We start from the raw sequence: 18,977 nt of genomic DNA, 5'->3' as shown, positions 1-18,977 counted from the left end.
TTTCTTTCCTATGTTTTCTTACTCATATTTTTAATATTTTCTTTTCCATTTAAAGATATCCCTTAAACATTTCTTGTACTGCTGATTTAGTGGTAATGATTCCATTAGCTTTTTCTTGTCTTGGAAACTATCCCTCTTTCAACTCTAAATGATATCCTTGCTTGGTAGCGTAATTTGGCTGAAGGTCTTTGCTTTTTATCACTTTAAATATTCTGTGTTACTCCCTTCTGGCCTGCCAAGTTCCTGTTGAGAAATCATCTGACATTCCTATGGGAGCTCTCTTCTGGGTAACTGCTTTTAAAATTCTTTGTCTTACCTTTGGCACTTTAATTATAATGTGTCTTGCTATGGGCCTCTATGTGTTCATCATGTTTGGGTATCTGCACTTCCTGGACTTGTATGTCTATTTCCTTCACCAAGTTAGGAAAGTTTTCTTTCATTATTTTTTCAAACAGGTTTTCAATCCTTGCTCTCCAGCTCTCCTCCTTCTGGTATCCCTATATGTAGATGTTGATATGCTTGATGTTGTCCCAGAGGCCCCTTAAACTACACTCATTTTAAAAATTTTTTTCTTTTTGCTGTCTTGATTGGGTGTTTTCCCAATCCCTGTGTTCCAGATTGCTGATTCAACTCTTATCCATCTAATAGGCTGTTGATTCCCTTTAACGGTGTATTCTTTATTTCAGCTATTATAGTTGTCACTTCCTACTAGATTTTTAAAAATTCTGTCTCCTTTTTAATGTTTTCTATGGCTTTGTTGAAGTTCTAACAAAGTTTATTAAGCATCCTTATAACCATTGTTTTGAACTCTGTATCTGATAGATTGCTTGCTTTCATTTTATTTAGCTCTTTTTCTAGAGATTTTCCTGTTCTTTCATTTGAGAAAAGTTTTGTTTCCTCATTGTGGCTAACTCCCTGTGCTTGCTCTTTTGTGTTAGATACATTAGCTACATCTCCCAGTCTTGGCAGAGTGACCTTATGTAGTAGATATCCTAAGGAGCCAAGTGGAGCTATCTCCATGGTCACATGAGCCAGGTGCTCCAGTATCCCTTGTGTGAGTTGTCTGTGCCTTCTTATTGTAGCCAAGTCTTGATGTCTGTTGGCACATCAGTGGGTGGGACTGACCCTTAGGCTGCTGGCTGTGAGGGCTGGCCTAGCAAATAAGCTGCTGTGTGGGGCTTGACCCCACAGAGTAGGAGTCACTTTAGTGGGGCTCTGGTGCCAGTGGAGTCCACCCTTCCCATGGATCATTTGTGATGCTTGTTGGGTGGTTATCTGGTATGATCTGAAGCAGGCCACCAGATGTGTTGATTCTGCAGACTCTTGAAAGGGGATCTAGTGCAAGCCAAAGTTGGCTACCATTTTTTCTCTGCTTGGGGTGGCCTGGTTGGAGCTACGAAGTGATTTATAGTTGGCTGCCACTTGTTCTGGGCTTTGAGGCACTTGGAAGAGGCTACACTGAGAATCGAGGCCAGCTGCCACTAGTGCTAGACTTGGGATCCTTGGTGGGCACCACAATGTGAACTGAGGCCAGCTGCCACTTGGGCCAGGCTTGTGGCCACTTAGTTGAAGCTACGTTCCAAGCCAACACTGGCCACAGCTTATGACAGGCGTGGGGCTACCTGATGGCATTTACAATGCAAATTGAGACCAGTCATTGCTTGAGCTGGCTTGGGGCTACATAGCAGGAGGCAGAGGCCACAATGAGGCCAGCCAGTGTTTGTTTGGGGAGTGTGGGCCTTAGAGAGATTTTAGGAAAGTTCACAGAGGAAGCCTAGGCAGGCTGTGTGGAAAAGCCATCGGAAGTGACTTGGGCCAGTAAATGAGTTGGATGCTGCAGGGTTTCAGGGAATCACCAGGTCAAAGTGAACTATTAGCTAGGTTAATGGAAAGCACAGGTTTGATGCCCACCTGCTTCTGTAGGCTGGGTAGGAGAGATCAACAAAGAAACAATGGTGCCTGCTGATATTTCTGTCTAGAGACAGTTGCCCTGAACCCTCCAGCTCCATTCCTCACCCTGAAGCTAGTCAATTCAGTCCTGCCCTTTATGCTCCTGGTACTTTTTGAGCTGCTGCCCCTGCACTGGAGCCCAGAGTGACTGAGTTGTGAGCATGGAAGTCCATGTGTGGGCCCCTCAAGGCAAATACCTGGTACACTAGTAGCCCTCCATCTCACTCAATTGCTATCCCCATGGGTTTTTACAGCCAAATGTTATGGGAACTTCTCTTCCCAGCACCTGTGCCCCAGACTAGGGACCCTAGTGTGGGTCTGATACCCCTAGCTCTTCAGGGAGTCCCCCACAGGTAAAATTTTCCTCCTGATTCTTAATTACCACACTGGGTGTGGGGCCAGCCTATTTTGTGTCTCTGTCACTCCTATCAGTCTCCCCATGGCTTCTTCTTTATATCCTTAATTATAGGACTTCTGCTAGTCTTCAGGTGGTTCTCAATGATGGTTTCTCTATAATTTAGTGTAATTTTGATGTGGTCATGGGAGAGGCAAGCACAGTATTTACCTACTCTGCCATCTTGACCGGAAGTCTCCCTACAGCACTCTACACCTTTCTATTCTTAAAAATCATCGTGACCAGTCTACTTTCTGGGAATTGCCCTTCTCCTCAGGCCATCAATTTCTGCTGTCTCCTTTTTCTACTCCTGAATAGGTATGTCTAATTCCCCAAAGGTCCTACTCATTTCCCTAGCAAAGCAGTCTGTCCCCTAACACAATCAAGTACTTACAGTCTAGCCTAACCTTTGCATATTTCAGTGTGCTAAGGATCATATTAAACAAAAGGTCTTCTACGATCACAAGCATTGAGAACATTTTCAAAATACCTCCTCTTGAACAGATTCAAATGATTAAGCTTAGCTCCCATCCCACCAGTTTGCCCTTCTCCCAACTAGGTAGGGTAAGAACAAGGTTACCACTACCCTCCATCGTTAGGACTTCTGCTCCCCGTAGATGACAGACATAGCAGCAGTCAGCATTTTCAACAGCAGATCTGTTTCCCTTCACCTTGCGTCTGTAACAAGCTCCCCAAGTGACAGGGCAGCTAGTCTGCATTTGGGAATCACTGCATCTGGGACCAGGTGAGCTGTAGAGGTACTTTTAACTATAAAATTCTTTGTCTCTCTGAAAACAAAAGCGCTTCTGCACCAGGCAATGAAATGGATTTTAGAGTTTGCCAGACCAGGATTCAAACCCCAGGTCCTCCACTGGCTAGCTGGGTGATCTTGGGAATGTTAAAGCTTCTGAGCCTTGGCTTCCATATCTGCATGAAGTGGATAATAGTACCAAGTTCACAGACTGTATTTGGTTATACATATGAAAGGACTGTCAATGGCGGCTAGTTTTCTTTGCTTTAGTATCTGGTGGGTAGCCTTCCAGAGGTTTAGGGGGCAGACAAAGCTCCTGTGGTCTGGACCTTCTCCTACAAATACCTATGTGCCTCATGAAGTCATTCACTGAGCTTGGAACCTTCAGCATGGATCCTTCTGGAGGAGGAACTAGCCACCTGACTACCTCTACAGTCCACCCATGAAAGCACAGCCTGCTCCTTTGGGCATTAACTGGTACTGATATGGTGCCAAGTCAGCATCCAATTTGAGGACAAGGGCAGGCTTAGCTGTAAAAGTCCTGAACATGAGTCCTGTCCAGGCTGGAGAGCAGTGATGTTGCTCTTCTGAGTAACCTGCCAACATTGTGAAATGAGATAGTTGCAAACTTTTAAGAAAACACGGGTGTACCAACCAACTACTGTGTAATTCTGATGCTGGGGTTCTCCCAGGCACTTCTACAGCATGATCTGGGTCATGTCTTTCTGATTACACTGTAAGCACTTAGATGGCACAGAATGAGCCTTCATCATCTTTTACCTGCACTGTGTAACAGAGTACCAGGCCCACACGCAGACACGACGACATTAGATAAACAAGTGAAGCATTACTTAATGGATGGACAGACCAGGGCCGTTCAGAGTATGTAAATTGACTGCCTGAGTGGTTATTTCACATAATGTGCTTTCAGAATTCCCTATAAAACACAAGCCTTTCTTTCAAAATCTAATTCTGAAAAGCAGAAGATTCCCAGTGCAAAAATGACTCCATCACAACTGTCAAGTACAATGATGCATTAAACGAATTCATTCCATCCCTCATTCATTCAACAAATATTTCCTAAATCTTCATTACACTCCAGGCACTGTGCCAAGAACTAGAGACAAGAAGAGAAGTAAGATGCGATCCCTCAAAAGGCTGACATGAATCAATTTAAAGAAATTCTCCCTTTACGGTTCTAATGTGCACCCAGGGGGTAGAAGGGCTGCCACCCGGGAGGGCCACTGCTCAGCCTGCACCCCCATTCTGGAGACGACCCACCAACTCTCGTCCCGCCTCCCACTCAAAATCTCAGACTAAATTATGTATTGCTGTTTGCATCTACCAAATAATGTTCCTGTTCCTTATGGTTACCTTAACAAATAAAAAAAATGAAAAACACTAAAATAGAATATTTTAAATTTGGCTTTTTCAAGCATGAAACCATAAATTATATTTCTTTTAAACTGAAATTCACCAATTTAATAAATACATATTTATTAAACGAATATTATATTTAAGGTAACTTTGGTCTCGTGCCTAGAAACAGTCCCAACCTCCTACCTAAACTTTGGTTCTAAATGAGAATTGTTTTCTATGGGTAAAACGTCCTCAGAGGGGGAAAGGGGCTAATCGCTCCTCCATGTGTTGTCCCTTCACTGCTGAGTAAAGTCACACATACATTTTAAGAAAAATGTGCCCCTGGTCTTAGGCCCAGCACTGAGTCTGCCATTCAGCTTCATGAAGCCCAGATTCCAGAGGCATGGCTTTGGCTCCATTTCATAAAGATTATCTGATTCTGGGTAGTCACTAGGGGCACCAAAGGTCTTAGACTCTCAGGTCTGAGGGAAGCAGAGTCCCTGGCAAAACAAGATGGCTGGTCACCATAGTGATCACCTCTACTCTCCCAACCAAAGTTCTCTCAGAACTGAAGATACTTACATACAGTGAAACCTGGTTACAAATTATATTGCAAACCCAAACACTGCACTGTGACATGGATTATTCCATACACTTTATGCCAATGGGGATACATACTATTTTTGCTGGTGTACAAGATACGTATTTTTGGTCTTAATGCCTCAAAATATTCCTGTTGGAGACAGACCTTGACAGATTTTAGGAACCTATATGCCCCACGTCCGTACCCACTATCTAATATTCCTCCTGGGACAGCAAAATAGGGTTGCCCTGAGATTTCCTAGTAAAACTGGTGTGAGCCTTATACTCTGGCCCAAATGTGCTGCTTCTTAACTGCCACTATTTCACATGAGAATTAGGGTTCAGGTTCAGGGACATGCACATTGTTTCACATTTCACTGACCTACAAGAAGTACCAGCGGGACCTCTCCACAGCCGATCGCTTTACCGGGTCAGCCACAGATTTGGATTTCAGCTCTACCACTAACTCTGTAACCAGGGAGGCAGTCAGCAAGCAACTCCCTGGTTTCCTCGCCTGTAAAACAGGTGTACATGATCTGCAAAATTGGGAATGAAGATCAGAAATCACACCAAAAAACAAAGCCATCCAAGTGCCTGACACAGAAGACAAATTGAACATGTTATAATGCTTGTTTTCAATAAGTAAAACCTTACATTTGTGCAATTTGTTAAAAGACACACATAGTTCAAAATATCAAGTCTCTACTGATACACACAAAAAGCAATTCTGTTCACAAATATTTCTTTTACATAGAAACAGTTTTTATTCAGTAAGAAACTAACTTTTAAACATCTGGTTTGAACAAATTTGCTTCACCCAAGGCATGTGATTGAGGGCACACCATTGTAGCATATAATTTATTATTATTATTATTATTATTATTATTATTTTCCACAACACTTAATACCATGTTTCCCTCTTCCGTGTAGAGTGTTACACAATAGAAGTCCCCAGAAGGAGCCACAGCATGTTCATAAAAAAGATAGAAAACCGTCTTTCAGTTTTTGCTTTTCAATATGATAGTTCAACTAATAGAAAGTCAGATGTAATCAGCTCTGAGACTGGAAAAATAAATGTCAGCCCATCGTGGCCATGAATATTAACACCTCTATGAAATGAGGGGAGAAAAAGAGCAAAATATCTTATCAACTTTTCTATGTAACTTTGAATTATTTTCCTTTAAAATTATTTCTTTAGAAGACATTCTTCTGTCTGCGATGGTGTGACCTCTAGGGTGTTTCCTCAGGGCCATCCCTGGGCAAGCAGATGGCGCATGTGAAATGGAAAAACATCTGGAAAACAGCAGCCCCTCCTAGACTCCTGCTGAATATCTACAGGAGACTTTCTGATTTACAGTCTTGGCTCAGTTCAGAAGAAAAAAAGGGAAGAGATGCATCCTGGAAAAAAAATGCAGCCTACTGTAGGGCATGGCTGACTTTCAGTCCATTCAAGTGTTCACGGTTCGTCCTCCTGGCTCGCATGGTGTTCAGTACCCTGAAAAACATCCCTCACGACCCTACTCCTCTGGGGTCTTCTGATAGAGTTATTGCATTCAAAAAAGTAATGTCACAAGTCAAAGGATTTGGGGCTTCCCAAGGAACAACCATATGTGGATATGGTCTAGTTTAAGAAACCTATGACAAATCTCCTCAGCAATCACCATCTAACTTCTGGAGCAGATGTCTGGGTCTCAACATCCACATTTCAGTGGCTGGAAACCATGCCAGAAAGGCAAAGACCCAGCAGCCCAGATGGACTGTTTCTGCAACTCTAGCAGATTCTCCACACAACTCCACACCACTCCAATGTCCTATAAAACATTAAAACAGATCAACTGGACATGGCTGATTTACTTGTACAAAAAGGCTTTATAAAAATACTCCCTGCACTTTTATTTTTAAAAAATGCATGTAAACATTGCCTCTAAAGTCACTGAAGAACACTTGAGCCTTTTCATCTCCTCTTTTCAATGTTTTGCAGTTTTCCGTATCCAGCTTTTCTTGGAGACATCAATCTGTTTTTCTCTTATTAACAGAGTTCTGAGGCTGCTGTTGAATAGGAGATTGTGGTCTGATTGGCAGAAATAGTATTATCAGGAGACTTACGATGTGTAAATAAAAGTACATGGACCTAGGAATAAAAACACACAAAAGTTATATTTCAAGGATTCCAATGGGAAACGTCACATGAACATTAACTGCATCATCTGTCACCTGGAGGTGGAAGGCACTGCATCTGGAGGAGTGGACGTGTTTGAACTCAGGCTCACCTTGGTCTACTCCACAGGTACTGCCTTTGGCGGGGAAGCAGGACCAAAACTGTAAAACTGGGCAGAGCAAACCCAGAAGCTGCTCCGCAGATAGACATGCAGTATGATGTCCTGTCAATTTAACAAGACTAAGAGAATGAACCCCACAAAAGCCAGAACCCCCAAATATTCAAAGTATAAGGAAGCACAGGGCCAAATTCAAACACTATTCTATGTTCCCCACACACAAATGCAACTAACACTTTAGCCAACGTGCTCTGCTCAAATGTTCTTCTTGGGTGTCAGGAGAATCCAAATTTTGAAAACTTACTCTTTAGCTCTGAAAATAATTTTCATCCAAACTAATAAGAAATAAGTTTTACTTTGAGGTTGTGTACTTTTTATATTAAATGTGGTATTCAAAACAATGGGTACAATGTAGACACTCAATACTGGACATATCAAAAAATGCAAGAAATTAGAAGCAGGTTGCATTTGTATAACTGTCTTATATCCACTTGTAAAAGTTGAACTTATACTTTCTCCAATGCTTTTTGAAGATCAAAGGAAAATAATGTTAAAAGGGGAGGAAAATCCTACAGTTGATTTATGTATCAGTCCTCCGCTTCTGTGATCACAAGGTCAGGAACATTAGAATCAGATAACTCACGTATTCTCCTCAACTTCCCCACCCTTCGGCTAGAGGAATGCTCCCCTGAAAATGTCTACAGAATAGTCAAGAGCTCTACCAGAAGCAAACATATCTTCACTCATTCATTCTTTCAATGAGGTTTTACTCCTTAGAATGTACTGAGAGCATTAAACTAAGAGCTGCAAAAAGGCAAAGTTGCCACCCCTTCCCTCAGGAATGGAAAACAAGACAAGTACAGGAGTATTTTTTTTTTTTGGATGTTCAATAAACTTTTCTTTTTGTTATTCTCTTATATTCTACCAGCCACTACACATACATTGTGGTAGGTTGGATAATGCCCCTGTAAAGATAGCCACACACTAATCTTCAGAAAACGTGAATACATTGCCTTATATGGCCTGAGGGATTTGGCACATGGAACTTGTATAGGATCTTAAAAAGGAGAGATCACTCTGGATTATTGGGTGGGACCAATGTAATCTCCTTACAAGTGGACAGGACAATTCCATAGTATAAATGTACCACAGTTTTTAATCCACTCATCTACTTATGGGCACTTAGGCTGTTTCCAAATCTTGGAGTTTGTAAATAATGCTGCAGTGAACACAGGGGTGCACATATTCTTTTGAACTGGTGATTTGGGATTCTTAGGATATATTGCCAGCAGTGGAATTGCTAGGTCAAAAGGCAGTTCCATTTTTAATTTTATGAAGAAACTCCATACTGTTTTCCACAGTGGCTGCACCAGTCTGCATTCCCACCAACAGTGAACTAATGTTCCCTTTTCTCCACAACCTCATCAGCACTTGCTCTTTGTTGATTTATTAATGATAACCATTTGGCAGGGGTAAGTGATATTTCATTGTGGTTTTAATTTGCATCTCTCCAATGGCTAGTGATGTTGAGTATCTTTTCATATGTCTATGGACCATCTGTACGTCCTCCTGGAAGAGGCATCTATTCGGGTCCTTTGCCCATTTTTTTAAATAAGACTGTTTATCTTCCTGGTATCGAGTTATATAAATTCTTTATATATTTTGGAGATTAAACCCTTGTCCAATGTATCATTAGCAAATATGTTCTCCCATGTAGTCAGTTCCCTTTTCATTTTGATGATGGTTTCTTTAGCGGTGCAGAAGCTTTTTAGTTTGATGTAGACCCATTTGTTTATTTTTTTCCTTTATTTCCCTTGTCCTAAGAGATGTATCAGCAAAAATACTGCTCTATGAGATACCTGATATTTTACTGCCTATGTTTTCCTCTAGGAAACATAGATGCAAAAGTATGGATGGACCTGGAGACTATTATGCTGAGTGAAATAAGCCCCTTGGTGAAAGACAAATATCAAATGATCTCACTTAAAAGTAGAATCTAATGAACAAAATAAACTATTGAGCAAAATAGAGCCAGAGGCATAGAAACATGGAACAGACTGACAGCTGTAAGAGGGGAGGGCGGGAAGTGGGGACTGGTTGAAAGAAAGTGAAGGGATTTCTCAAAAAACACATATGAATGGCCAGTGGACATCGACGACAGTGTGGGGCTTGACTATGGGAGTGGGGGGTGGGCTGGGTGTAGGTGGAAAAGGGGGGGGGGGATTGGGGGAACTGTAACAGCATAAACAATAAAATATTTAACAATAAAAATATATAAGACAAGTCATCCCAAGAAAAAGATACAACGATGGAGTCAGAAATTAAACTGATGTGCTTGGAAGACTGAGGAAGGGTTCATGAACGTAGGCATACAGGCAGCATCTACAACTTTCCCTTAGAGATTGTTAAAGAGTTCCAGAAACAGACTCAGTTGAAAGAATCACTTTTTCTTCCAAATGCTAGATGTGGCTTCTGACTGCCCCTGATGGTCCTGCTGGAAAGAAGCCCGGGTGCCTGCTTACTCTGCACTGACGTCACTGCAATCCAGGTCCCAGCACAAGTCACAGGTGCCCATGGGCTCCTGCTTCATGGTCATGGCTCCCTAGGTTCACATGATCAGGCTCAGACGTTTCCTTGCACTGTACACGCAGGCACAGTGGAGGGTCCTAAACAGATGCAACCTTAACCATGGTCCTTTCCAGAACCCACTAAACTGACCCTAAAGTCCCAATTCTGACACAAGTGAACAACTCAGATACACATCCCCCCAGCTTAGGCTAGTTCCTTTGGGGCCCTTTCTTTTTCTTTACACACCCCCCTGGGTCCACAGTGACATAGCTTTTGATATTTGAGTATGGTGAAAAGAAGAGATCAATATTTTGTTCTTAAAACATTGAAAGTTTTATCCTCATAAAGTTGGGTTCTTCATATATTTTATCTTAAGCAAGTTTTTTCCAACACTCCCATGCATACCAAGAGATAATGAAAAGGAGAAGCTAAGTCAAATAAGGGATGCTATCAACACTTGCTGAGGACAGTGATTACCTACTCACCTTGTATCACCTGCCATATAAGAAAAATCTGCTCAAAGGTTACACACTTATCCATGTAGACGAGACAGCTGTCATAATTTTTAAAACTATGCCTCACTGGGCATTCTGTTTCACCTCTCCCTCTCAAAGCTGGCTTCCCCTTTCTCTTCAGTGCCGTATTTTAACTTTTGCTTTTCAACTCCAGTAGACATGCAATATTATATTAATTTCAGATATACAACATAGTGATTAGACATTTATGTAACTTACAAAGTGATCAATTCAACAGGTCTAGTACTATTCAGACACTACACACGTTGTTACATTATTATATTCCCTATGGTGTACTTTGCATCCCCATCACTGTTTTTATAATTGGCAATTTGTACTTCTTAATCCTTTCATCTTTTCACCCATTCTCTCAACTGCCACTCTAATCTGGCAATCATCAATTCTCTGAATCTATGAGTTTGTTTCTGTTTTGTTTGTTCATTTATTTTTTTAGATTCCACATATAAGTGAAATCATGTGCTATTTGTTTTTCTCTGACTTACTTTATTTAGCAAAATACCCTCTAGGTCCATCCATCTTATCACAAATGGCAAGATTTCATTCTTTTATATGAGTAATACTCCATTGCGTATATGTACAGCTTCTTTATCATTCATCCAGCAATAGACCCTTAGGTTGCTTCCATATCTTGGCTCTTATAAGTAAACATAGGAGTGCATAAATATTTTCAAAATATTGTTTTCAATTTCTTCAGATAAATACCCAGAAGTGGAATTGCTCAGCCATATGGTAATTCTATTTTTAATTTCTTGGAAAAAAAAAAAAAACCCATGCTCTTTTCCAAAGTGGCTGCACCATTCTCTCCATTCTCTGCTTGCTCTTTATTCATTTATTGACAATGGCCATTCTGACAGCTGCGATGCAATATTTCATTGTGGTTTTGATTTGCATCTCTCTGATGATTAGTGATGTTGAGCATCTTTTCACATGTCTATTGGCCATCTGTTCGTCCTCCTTAGAGAAGTGCATATTCAGGATCTTTGCCCATTTTTTTAAAATTGGGTTCGTTGTTGGGGGGAGTTTGGTGTTGTGTCAGTCCCGTACATATAGGGTCCAGCAGAAGTAAGGCCTGCTTGAGTGTGATTGGTAGCATAATAATATGGCTGTAATAATTTATAGTTTTAATTTGAACATTTCACCTAAAATGTCATACGGTGTGCTTGAGTGTGATATTGTTATGTTACAGAATCACATGCTTATCATTTTGTAATAAAAAGGGGGCATTATTTGTCTCAGACCCTGGATTTTCTATAGTAACCCTTTTTTTGAATGTATCACTGGCAAATATCTTCTCCCATCCATTAAGTTGTTTTGTTTTCTAATTTCCTTTGCTGTTCAAAAAATGTTAGTGATGTAGTCCCATTTGTGTATTTTTTTCTTTTTTTCTCTTGCCCCAAGGAGACACCTCCAAAATAAATATTACTAAGAGCAATGTCAAAGAGTTTACTGTCAATGTTTTCTTCTAGGATTTTCATGGTTTCCGGTCTTAAATTTTAGCATTTAATACATTGAGTTTTTCCTGTATATGGTGTAAAAAACTGATCCAGTTTCATTCCTTTGCATATATCTCTCCAGGTTTCCCAATACCATTTATTGAAGAGACTGTCTTTACCATAATGAATATTCTTGCCTCCTTTGTTATAGGTTAATTGACCACATGGGCAGCCGTTTATTTCTAGGCTCTGTATTTTGTTTTATTGATCTGTGTGTCTGCTTTTATGCCAGTACCATGCTAATATGTACACTGTAGCCCTGTAGTATAGTTTGATATCAGATAGCGTGCTACCTCTAACATTGTTCTTCAATCTCAAGATTGCTTTGGCTCTTTGGGGTCTTTTGTGGTTTCATGTAAATTTTAGAACTATTTATTCTAGTATTGTGAAAAATGCCATTAGTGTTTTGATAGAGATTGCATTAAATCTGTCAATTGCTTTGAATGGTATGGACATTTTCAGATTGTTAATTCTTCCTATACATGAGCATGGTATATCTGTCCACTTATTTGTATTTTTTTCAATGCCTTATAGTTTTCCTAAGTATTTTTTGATGCAGTTATAAGTGGAATTGTTTTTTAAATTTCTTTCTGATAGTTCACTATTGGTGTATAAAAATGCAGCCAATTTCTAAATATTAATTTTGTATCCTGCTCCTTTACTAAATTCATATATCAGTTCTAGATTTTTTGGGGGGTAGGAGGATTTTTAGTGTTCTCTCTATATACAGGGTGGGACAAAAGTAGCTTTACAGTTATGACTGTGCAAAACAGAGTTTATTCTTGTTATTATTTATTAATTATTGTGTTCTTTTCCATAAGAATAACTGTAAACCCATCTTCTCCCACCCTGTAGTATCATGTTATCTGCCAATAATGAGTTTTATTTCTTCCTTTCCAATTCAGATGCCTTTATTCCCTTTTTCTTTTTCCTTTTTTTTTTTTTTGTCTGATTCATATGGATAGGACTTTCAATGCTATGTTGAATGAAAGTGGCAAAAGTGGTCATCCTTGTCTTGTTCCTGATCTTAAAGAAAAAGCTTTCAGCTTTTAACTGTTGAGTATGATGTTATCTGTGGATTTGTCATACATAGTCTTTCTTATGTTATGTTCCTTCAATCCCCACTTTGTTTTTTTAATTCATCTATTGATTTGATCATATGACTTTTATCCTTCATTATGTGCATGTGGTGTCTCACGTTAAGTGATTTGCATTACTGAGCCAACCTTGCATTCTAAGGACAACTACCACTTGATCATAGTATATAATATTTTGAATGTACTGCTGAATTTGGTTTGTTAACATTTTGTTGAGGATTTTGCATCTCTCTTCATCAGGGATATTGGCCTATAATATGGGTTTTGTTTTGTTTTGTTTTGTTTTGTTTTTGGAGTTTCTGTATCTGTTTGTGGTATCACGGTAAAGCTGGCATCATAAAAATAGTTTGGAAGCCTTCCACACTTTTCAACTTTTTGAAATAGTTTGAGAAAGAGTTATTAATGCTTTCTTTGAATGTTTCTTTGCATTGTTTCTTGGAACAATTCACCTATAAAGCCAACTGGTCCAGAGCTTTTGTTTGTTGGGAGTATTTTTTTATTGTTGATTCAGTTTCTTTACTAGTAATTGGGCTGTTCAAATTTTCTGTTTCTCCTAATTCAGCCTTGGAAGATTATATGTTTCCATGAATTTATCCTTTTCTTCCAGCTTGTCCAGTTTGTCAGCATACAATTGTTTGCAGTATTTCCTCATACTCCTTAATATTTCTGTGGTGTTGGTTGTCACTTTCCTTCTTTTATTTCTTATTTTATTTATTTAGGCCTTTTTTTTTTTTTTCTTATTGAGTCTGGCTAAAGGTTCTGCTATTTTATTTCTTTTCAAAGGACTAGCTCTTGGTTCAGTGGTTTTATTTTTTGATATTTAGACTCTATTTTATTTCCACTCAATCTTTATTACTTCCTTCTACTTGCCCTGGCTTTTGTTTGTTCTTCTTTTCCTATTTCCTGTAGGTGTATAGTTTTGTTGTTTATCTGATATTTTCTTGTTTCTTGAGGTAGGCCTATAATGTTATAAAATCCCCCCTAGAACTGCTCTGGCTGTGTCCCATAGCTTTGGGGTCATTGTGTTTTTAATTTCATTTTCTTAAATTTATTGAGACTTGTTTTGAGCCTAACATGTGGTCTGTCCAAGAAAATATTCCATGTGCACTTAAAAGAATGAACATTCTTCTGCTTTTGGATGAAGTGTCCTGAAAATATCAATTAAGTCCATCTGGTCTAATGTGTCCTTTAGGGTCACTGTTTCCTTGCTAATATTCTCTCTGGTTGATCTATTAATATATTGGTGTCAATGAGCTGTTAACATTCCCTACTATGACTGTATTACTGTTGATATCTCTATGTTCATCAACATTTTCTTCATAATTTAGGTGCTCCTACATGGGGTGCATACATATTCTTAAGAGTTATGTCCTCCTGTTGGATTGGTCCCTTTATCATTATGAAATTCCCATCTTTGTCTCTTGTTACAGCCCTTAATTTGATGCCTACTTTTCATGACATACGTATTGCTACCTTAGCTCTCCTTATGAAATATAATTTTCCATTCCTTTACTTTGTGTGTTTTTTTATCTTAAGTGGATCTCTTATAGGCACCAACATAAGGGTCTTTTTAAAAATCCATCTAGCCACCTTATGTATTTTTATAGCATTTAATTAATTTACATTTAAAGTAATTATTGATAGGTTTTATTTATTGCCACTTTATTGTTTTGATTGTTTTTATAGTTCTTAGCTATACCTTTCATATTCTTTTGCTCTCTTGGGTTTGTGGCTTTCTTTAGTGCTGTGTTTGGTTTAATTTCTCTATTTCTTGTGTATCTATTGTATATTTTTGATTTGTGGTTACCATGTGCTTCCTATAAACCAAGTTATATTTATAACTATCAATTTTAAGTTGATGGTCACTTATGTTCAAACACACTCTAAAATCATTAAAGTTTTTACTCACCTCACCTACGTTTATGTTTTTGTCATTTTTTTTTACTTCTTTTGTATATGTGGATTTGTGTGTATCCCTTAATTTATTGTTGTAATTACACAGTTTTCCTCTTTTTGCCTTTTAACCTTTGTAATAACTTTATAGTTGGTTGATCCACTGCTTTACTGTTTGCCTTTATCAGTGAGAATGTTTTCGTCTCCTGTATTGCCTTATTCACATTTTTAAACTTTTCTACTTAAAGAAGGTCCCTTTATCATTTCTTATAATACTGATTTATCGGTGATGAACTTCTTTAGCTTTTTCTTGTCTGGGGAATTCTTATGTCCTTCAGTTCTAAATGATATCCTTCCTGGATAGAGTGATTTTGGTTTTAGGTCTTAGCTTTTCATCACTTTGTATATTTGGTGCCACTTCCTTCTGGCTTGAAATGTTTTCACCAAGAAAACAGTTGACAGTCTTTTGGGAGCTCCCTCATATATAACTTACTGCTTTTCTCTGCTGCTTTTAATATTCTTTGTCTTTAAATTTGGCATTTTAATCATGATGTGTCTTGGGTTGGGTCTCTATGGCTCTATTTTGTATGTGTCTCTCTCCATTTCCTGGACTTGTATGTCTGTTTCCTTCACCAGGTTAGGGAAGTTTTCAGTCATTATTTCTTCAAATATGTTTTCAGTCCCTTGCTCTTTTTCTTCTCCTCTAGTACCCCTATGATGTAAGTGCGGTTACAGTTGATGTTATCCAAGTGATCCCTTAAACTATCCTCATTTTTTAATTTTTTTCTCTTTGCTGTTCTGATTGGGTGTTTTCCAGCTACCATGACTTCTAGATTGCTGTTTTTATCCTTTGCTTCATCTAATCTGCTATTGATTCCCTTTAAATTATTCATTTCAAACTGGGTCTTTTTTGTTTTCTATCTCTTTGTCGAAGTTCTCACTGAGTTCACCTATTCTCCCCTAAGTTAACTAAGCATCTTATAACCACTGTTTTTTAACTCTGTATCTTGTACACTGCTTACCTCTATTTTCTTTAATTCTTTTTCTGGTATTTTTGTCCTCTTCTTTCATTTGGAACATGGTTCTTTGTCTCCTCATTTTGGCTGGCTCTCTGTTTGTTTCTATGTGTTAAGTAGACTGGCTTTATCATTCAGTCTTCACAGAGTGGCCATAGGTAGTAGGTATGCTCTATTGTCCAGTGGCACGGTCTTCATTGTCATGTGAGCCATGTGCTCCAGGGATGTCCCTTGAGTGTGCTCTTCTGTTGTTGAGCTTTGATTGCTGTGGCACATCAGTGATTGGGGATGACCCTCAGGTTGGGTGGCTCTGAGAGCTGGCCATGACTGCAGAAGACAAGTTGTTATCTGGAGACTGACCACACAGAGCAGCAGTCACTTTAGTGGGGCTCTGGTGCCATTTGAGTCTGACCTTCACATATGTCATTTGTGGAGCGGGTTGGGTGGTGCTCTCATATGGTCTTAAGCCGGCCACTAGGTGTGTTGGTTCTGGAGCCTTTGATGAGGGGTTCTGGTGCAGGCCAAGTCAGCTACTATTTGTGCCCAGGTTGAGGCTGCTTTTTGGTAGCCACAGTTGATCTGTAGTTGGTTGCCACTTATGCTGGACTGGAGGCACTTGGTAGAGGTTATGCTTTGAACTGAGATCAACTTCTATTAGTACTGGGCTTGGACCCTTTGGTGAACACCACCACATAAGCTAAGGCCAGCTGCCTCTTGTGATGGGCTTTTGGCTCTTAGCTGAAACTATGTTCCAAGCCAACATTGGCCACAGCTTATGCTAGGCTTGAGACCATCTGATGGGAGTTACAATGGAAGTTGAGACCAGTGGCTGCTGGTCCCAGGCCTGGGGTGCTTAATAAGATGTACACGGCACACCAAGACAAGTCCCTGCTTCTTTGGGGTTTGTGGACCTTTGCAAGATTTTAGGAAAGTCCACACTGAGAACTGAGGCAGTCCACTCCTGTGGAAAAGCCACTGGGAGAGGCTCAGGCTAGGCACACAAGTTGGGTGGGTCAAGGTCTCAGGGAATCACCAGGGTAGAGCAAATAGTGTTAGCCGCATCAATTAAGAGCTCAGATTTGGTACCCACCTGCACCAGGCCAGCTGGATGGTGAAAGGGGAGCTCTGCAAGTCAACATGGCACCTGCCAGCACTTCCATCTCTGGAGAGAGCTACCCCTCCAGCCCTCGCTCTGATGCTAGTCAATTCAGTTCCACCGCTGTTATGTCCCTGGTGTTTTCAAGATGCTGGCCTGCACCGGAGCCAAGAGCAAGTGAGTTTATGAGTGAGCAAGTCCATGCATTGGACCCTCGAGAGAAATGCCTGGGACTCCAGAAGACCACCATCTCACTCAGATGCAGTCCCCACCAGTTTTCAAAGTCAGATGTTATGGAGACTCCTTTTCCCGGCACTAGTATCCTGACCGAGGCACCTGTTCCCCTTGCTCCTCAGCAAGGACCTCCACAGGTAAGGTATCCCTCCTAATTCTTAACTGTCACACTGTGGGGGTGGGACCTGCTCATTCCACATCTCTGCTCCTCCTACCAGTCTCATAGTGGTCTTTGATATCCTCAGTCATAAGACTTCTGTTCAGCTAGTTTTCAATTGGTTCTCAGTGATGGTTGTTCTATAATTTAGTTGTAATTCTGATGTGGTTGTGGGAGGGGTGATCCCAGCATTTACCTACTTTACCATGTTAATGAGAGTGTTCACAGGAATAACAGTAATTTAACCAGCAGACAGGTGAAGACCCATAGGAAGTGACCATCTAATGTACTGTCTAAACCAGGACATTATTGAAGGTGAAAAAGAGCTCTACAGATAAATATGTTGGCTCGACAAGTATAAACTATGATTCTCACAGGCATACCCTAGACATAGATAACTCCAGATTTTAAAGTCTGCTCTCCTAAAATACACTTCATTCTTGCATTTTATCTTAATTATTCATATGTGGCGAAATGTACACTGGAGCAATTAGGTTAGATTAAAGCCAAATATTTCGGTAATAAAGAGGAAATAATTTCAGTCCCCTAGTGAAGTTTAGTAACCTATTCTGACATTCTCTATTTCTTTAAAATTTTAAAGAGTGCTTCATATTTTTAGTATGGAAAAACACAAGTAACATTTATTGGGCATGCTAGTAACAACTAAGTACTCCAGATACATAGATGAATAAGGCATTATTCCTATACTCAAAGAGTTCGCAATCTACAAAAATTTCTACAAAAATTCTAACATTCTTACACACTGAATTTTAAAAAGTGTTATCTAGTTATATGAAAATTTGCTTTACACAACTGTTTCATATAATGGTTCTGCTAAGGACTGAATGTTTGTTTTCCTTCAAAATTCATTTTGAAGCTCTACCTCCCAATGAGATGGTACAATATTTGGAGGAGTGGCCTTTGGGAGGTAATTTGGTTTAAATGAGGCCATTAGAATAGGGCCCTCATGACAGGGTTAGTGCCCTTATATGAAGAGAAAGAAACCAAAGTTCTCATAAGCTCTGTCTTCTCCTCTCTCTGTCTCTTTGACTCCATCTACCTTGGTATTAGTCTCTTCACTGTCTCTGTTCTTTCTTGTTTCTCCCCTCTCTTCTCTCTCCCACTCTCCTCCATTTCTCTCTCCATCTTTTCCTCCTCCTCCTTTTCCTGTGTCTCTCCGAGATGCCCTCCCCATCTCTTGTTCTCTCTCTCCCTTTGCCCTGTAAGGACAGAGTGAGACAGCAGCCTTCCGCAAGCCAGAAAGAGCTCTTACCAAGTGTGGGAAATCAACGTCTGTGGTTTAGGTCATCCCGTCTATAGTATTTAGCCACAGCAGCCTAGCTGACTAAGTCAGGTTCTTTCATAATACTGTAGTCCCTCTCTCCCTAACTAGAGCTGCAGTTACCTGAGGCCTACAACCGTCTGGAAACATTAAATGGAAAATTTCAGAAATAAATAATTTATAAGTTTTAAATTGCACACTGTTCTGAGCAGCGTGATGAAATCTCGTGCCATCCCACTCCATCCTGCCTGGGACGTGATGCATGTCTTTGTCCAGAGTCTCCACACTACAGA

General features: G+C 39.9%; 1 protein-coding gene across 1 annotated transcript in view; it reads right to left on the bottom strand.

The window, feature by feature from the left end:
- Positions 1-5,776: 5,776 nt before the first annotated feature.
- MBOAT1 (membrane bound O-acyltransferase domain containing 1) overlaps positions 5,777-18,977 on the bottom strand; it is a 102,403-nt gene continuing 89,202 nt past the window's right edge. The window contains exon 13 of the mRNA XM_054592200.1: positions 5,777-7,167. Coding sequence (XP_054448175.1) covers positions 7,047-7,167 — 121 coding nt within the window. The 3' untranslated portion in view covers positions 5,777-7,046. The remainder of the gene's footprint in view (positions 7,168-18,977) is intronic.

This window comes from Pteronotus mesoamericanus, unplaced genomic scaffold, assembly GCF_021234165.1.
Source record: "Pteronotus mesoamericanus isolate MK-2021 breed Mesoamerican mustached bat unplaced genomic scaffold, CSHL_Meso_final scaffold_31, whole genome shotgun sequence".
Lineage (NCBI taxonomy): Eukaryota > Metazoa > Chordata > Mammalia > Chiroptera > Mormoopidae > Pteronotus > Pteronotus mesoamericanus.
This window is presented reverse-complemented; position numbering and strand designations above follow the sequence as displayed.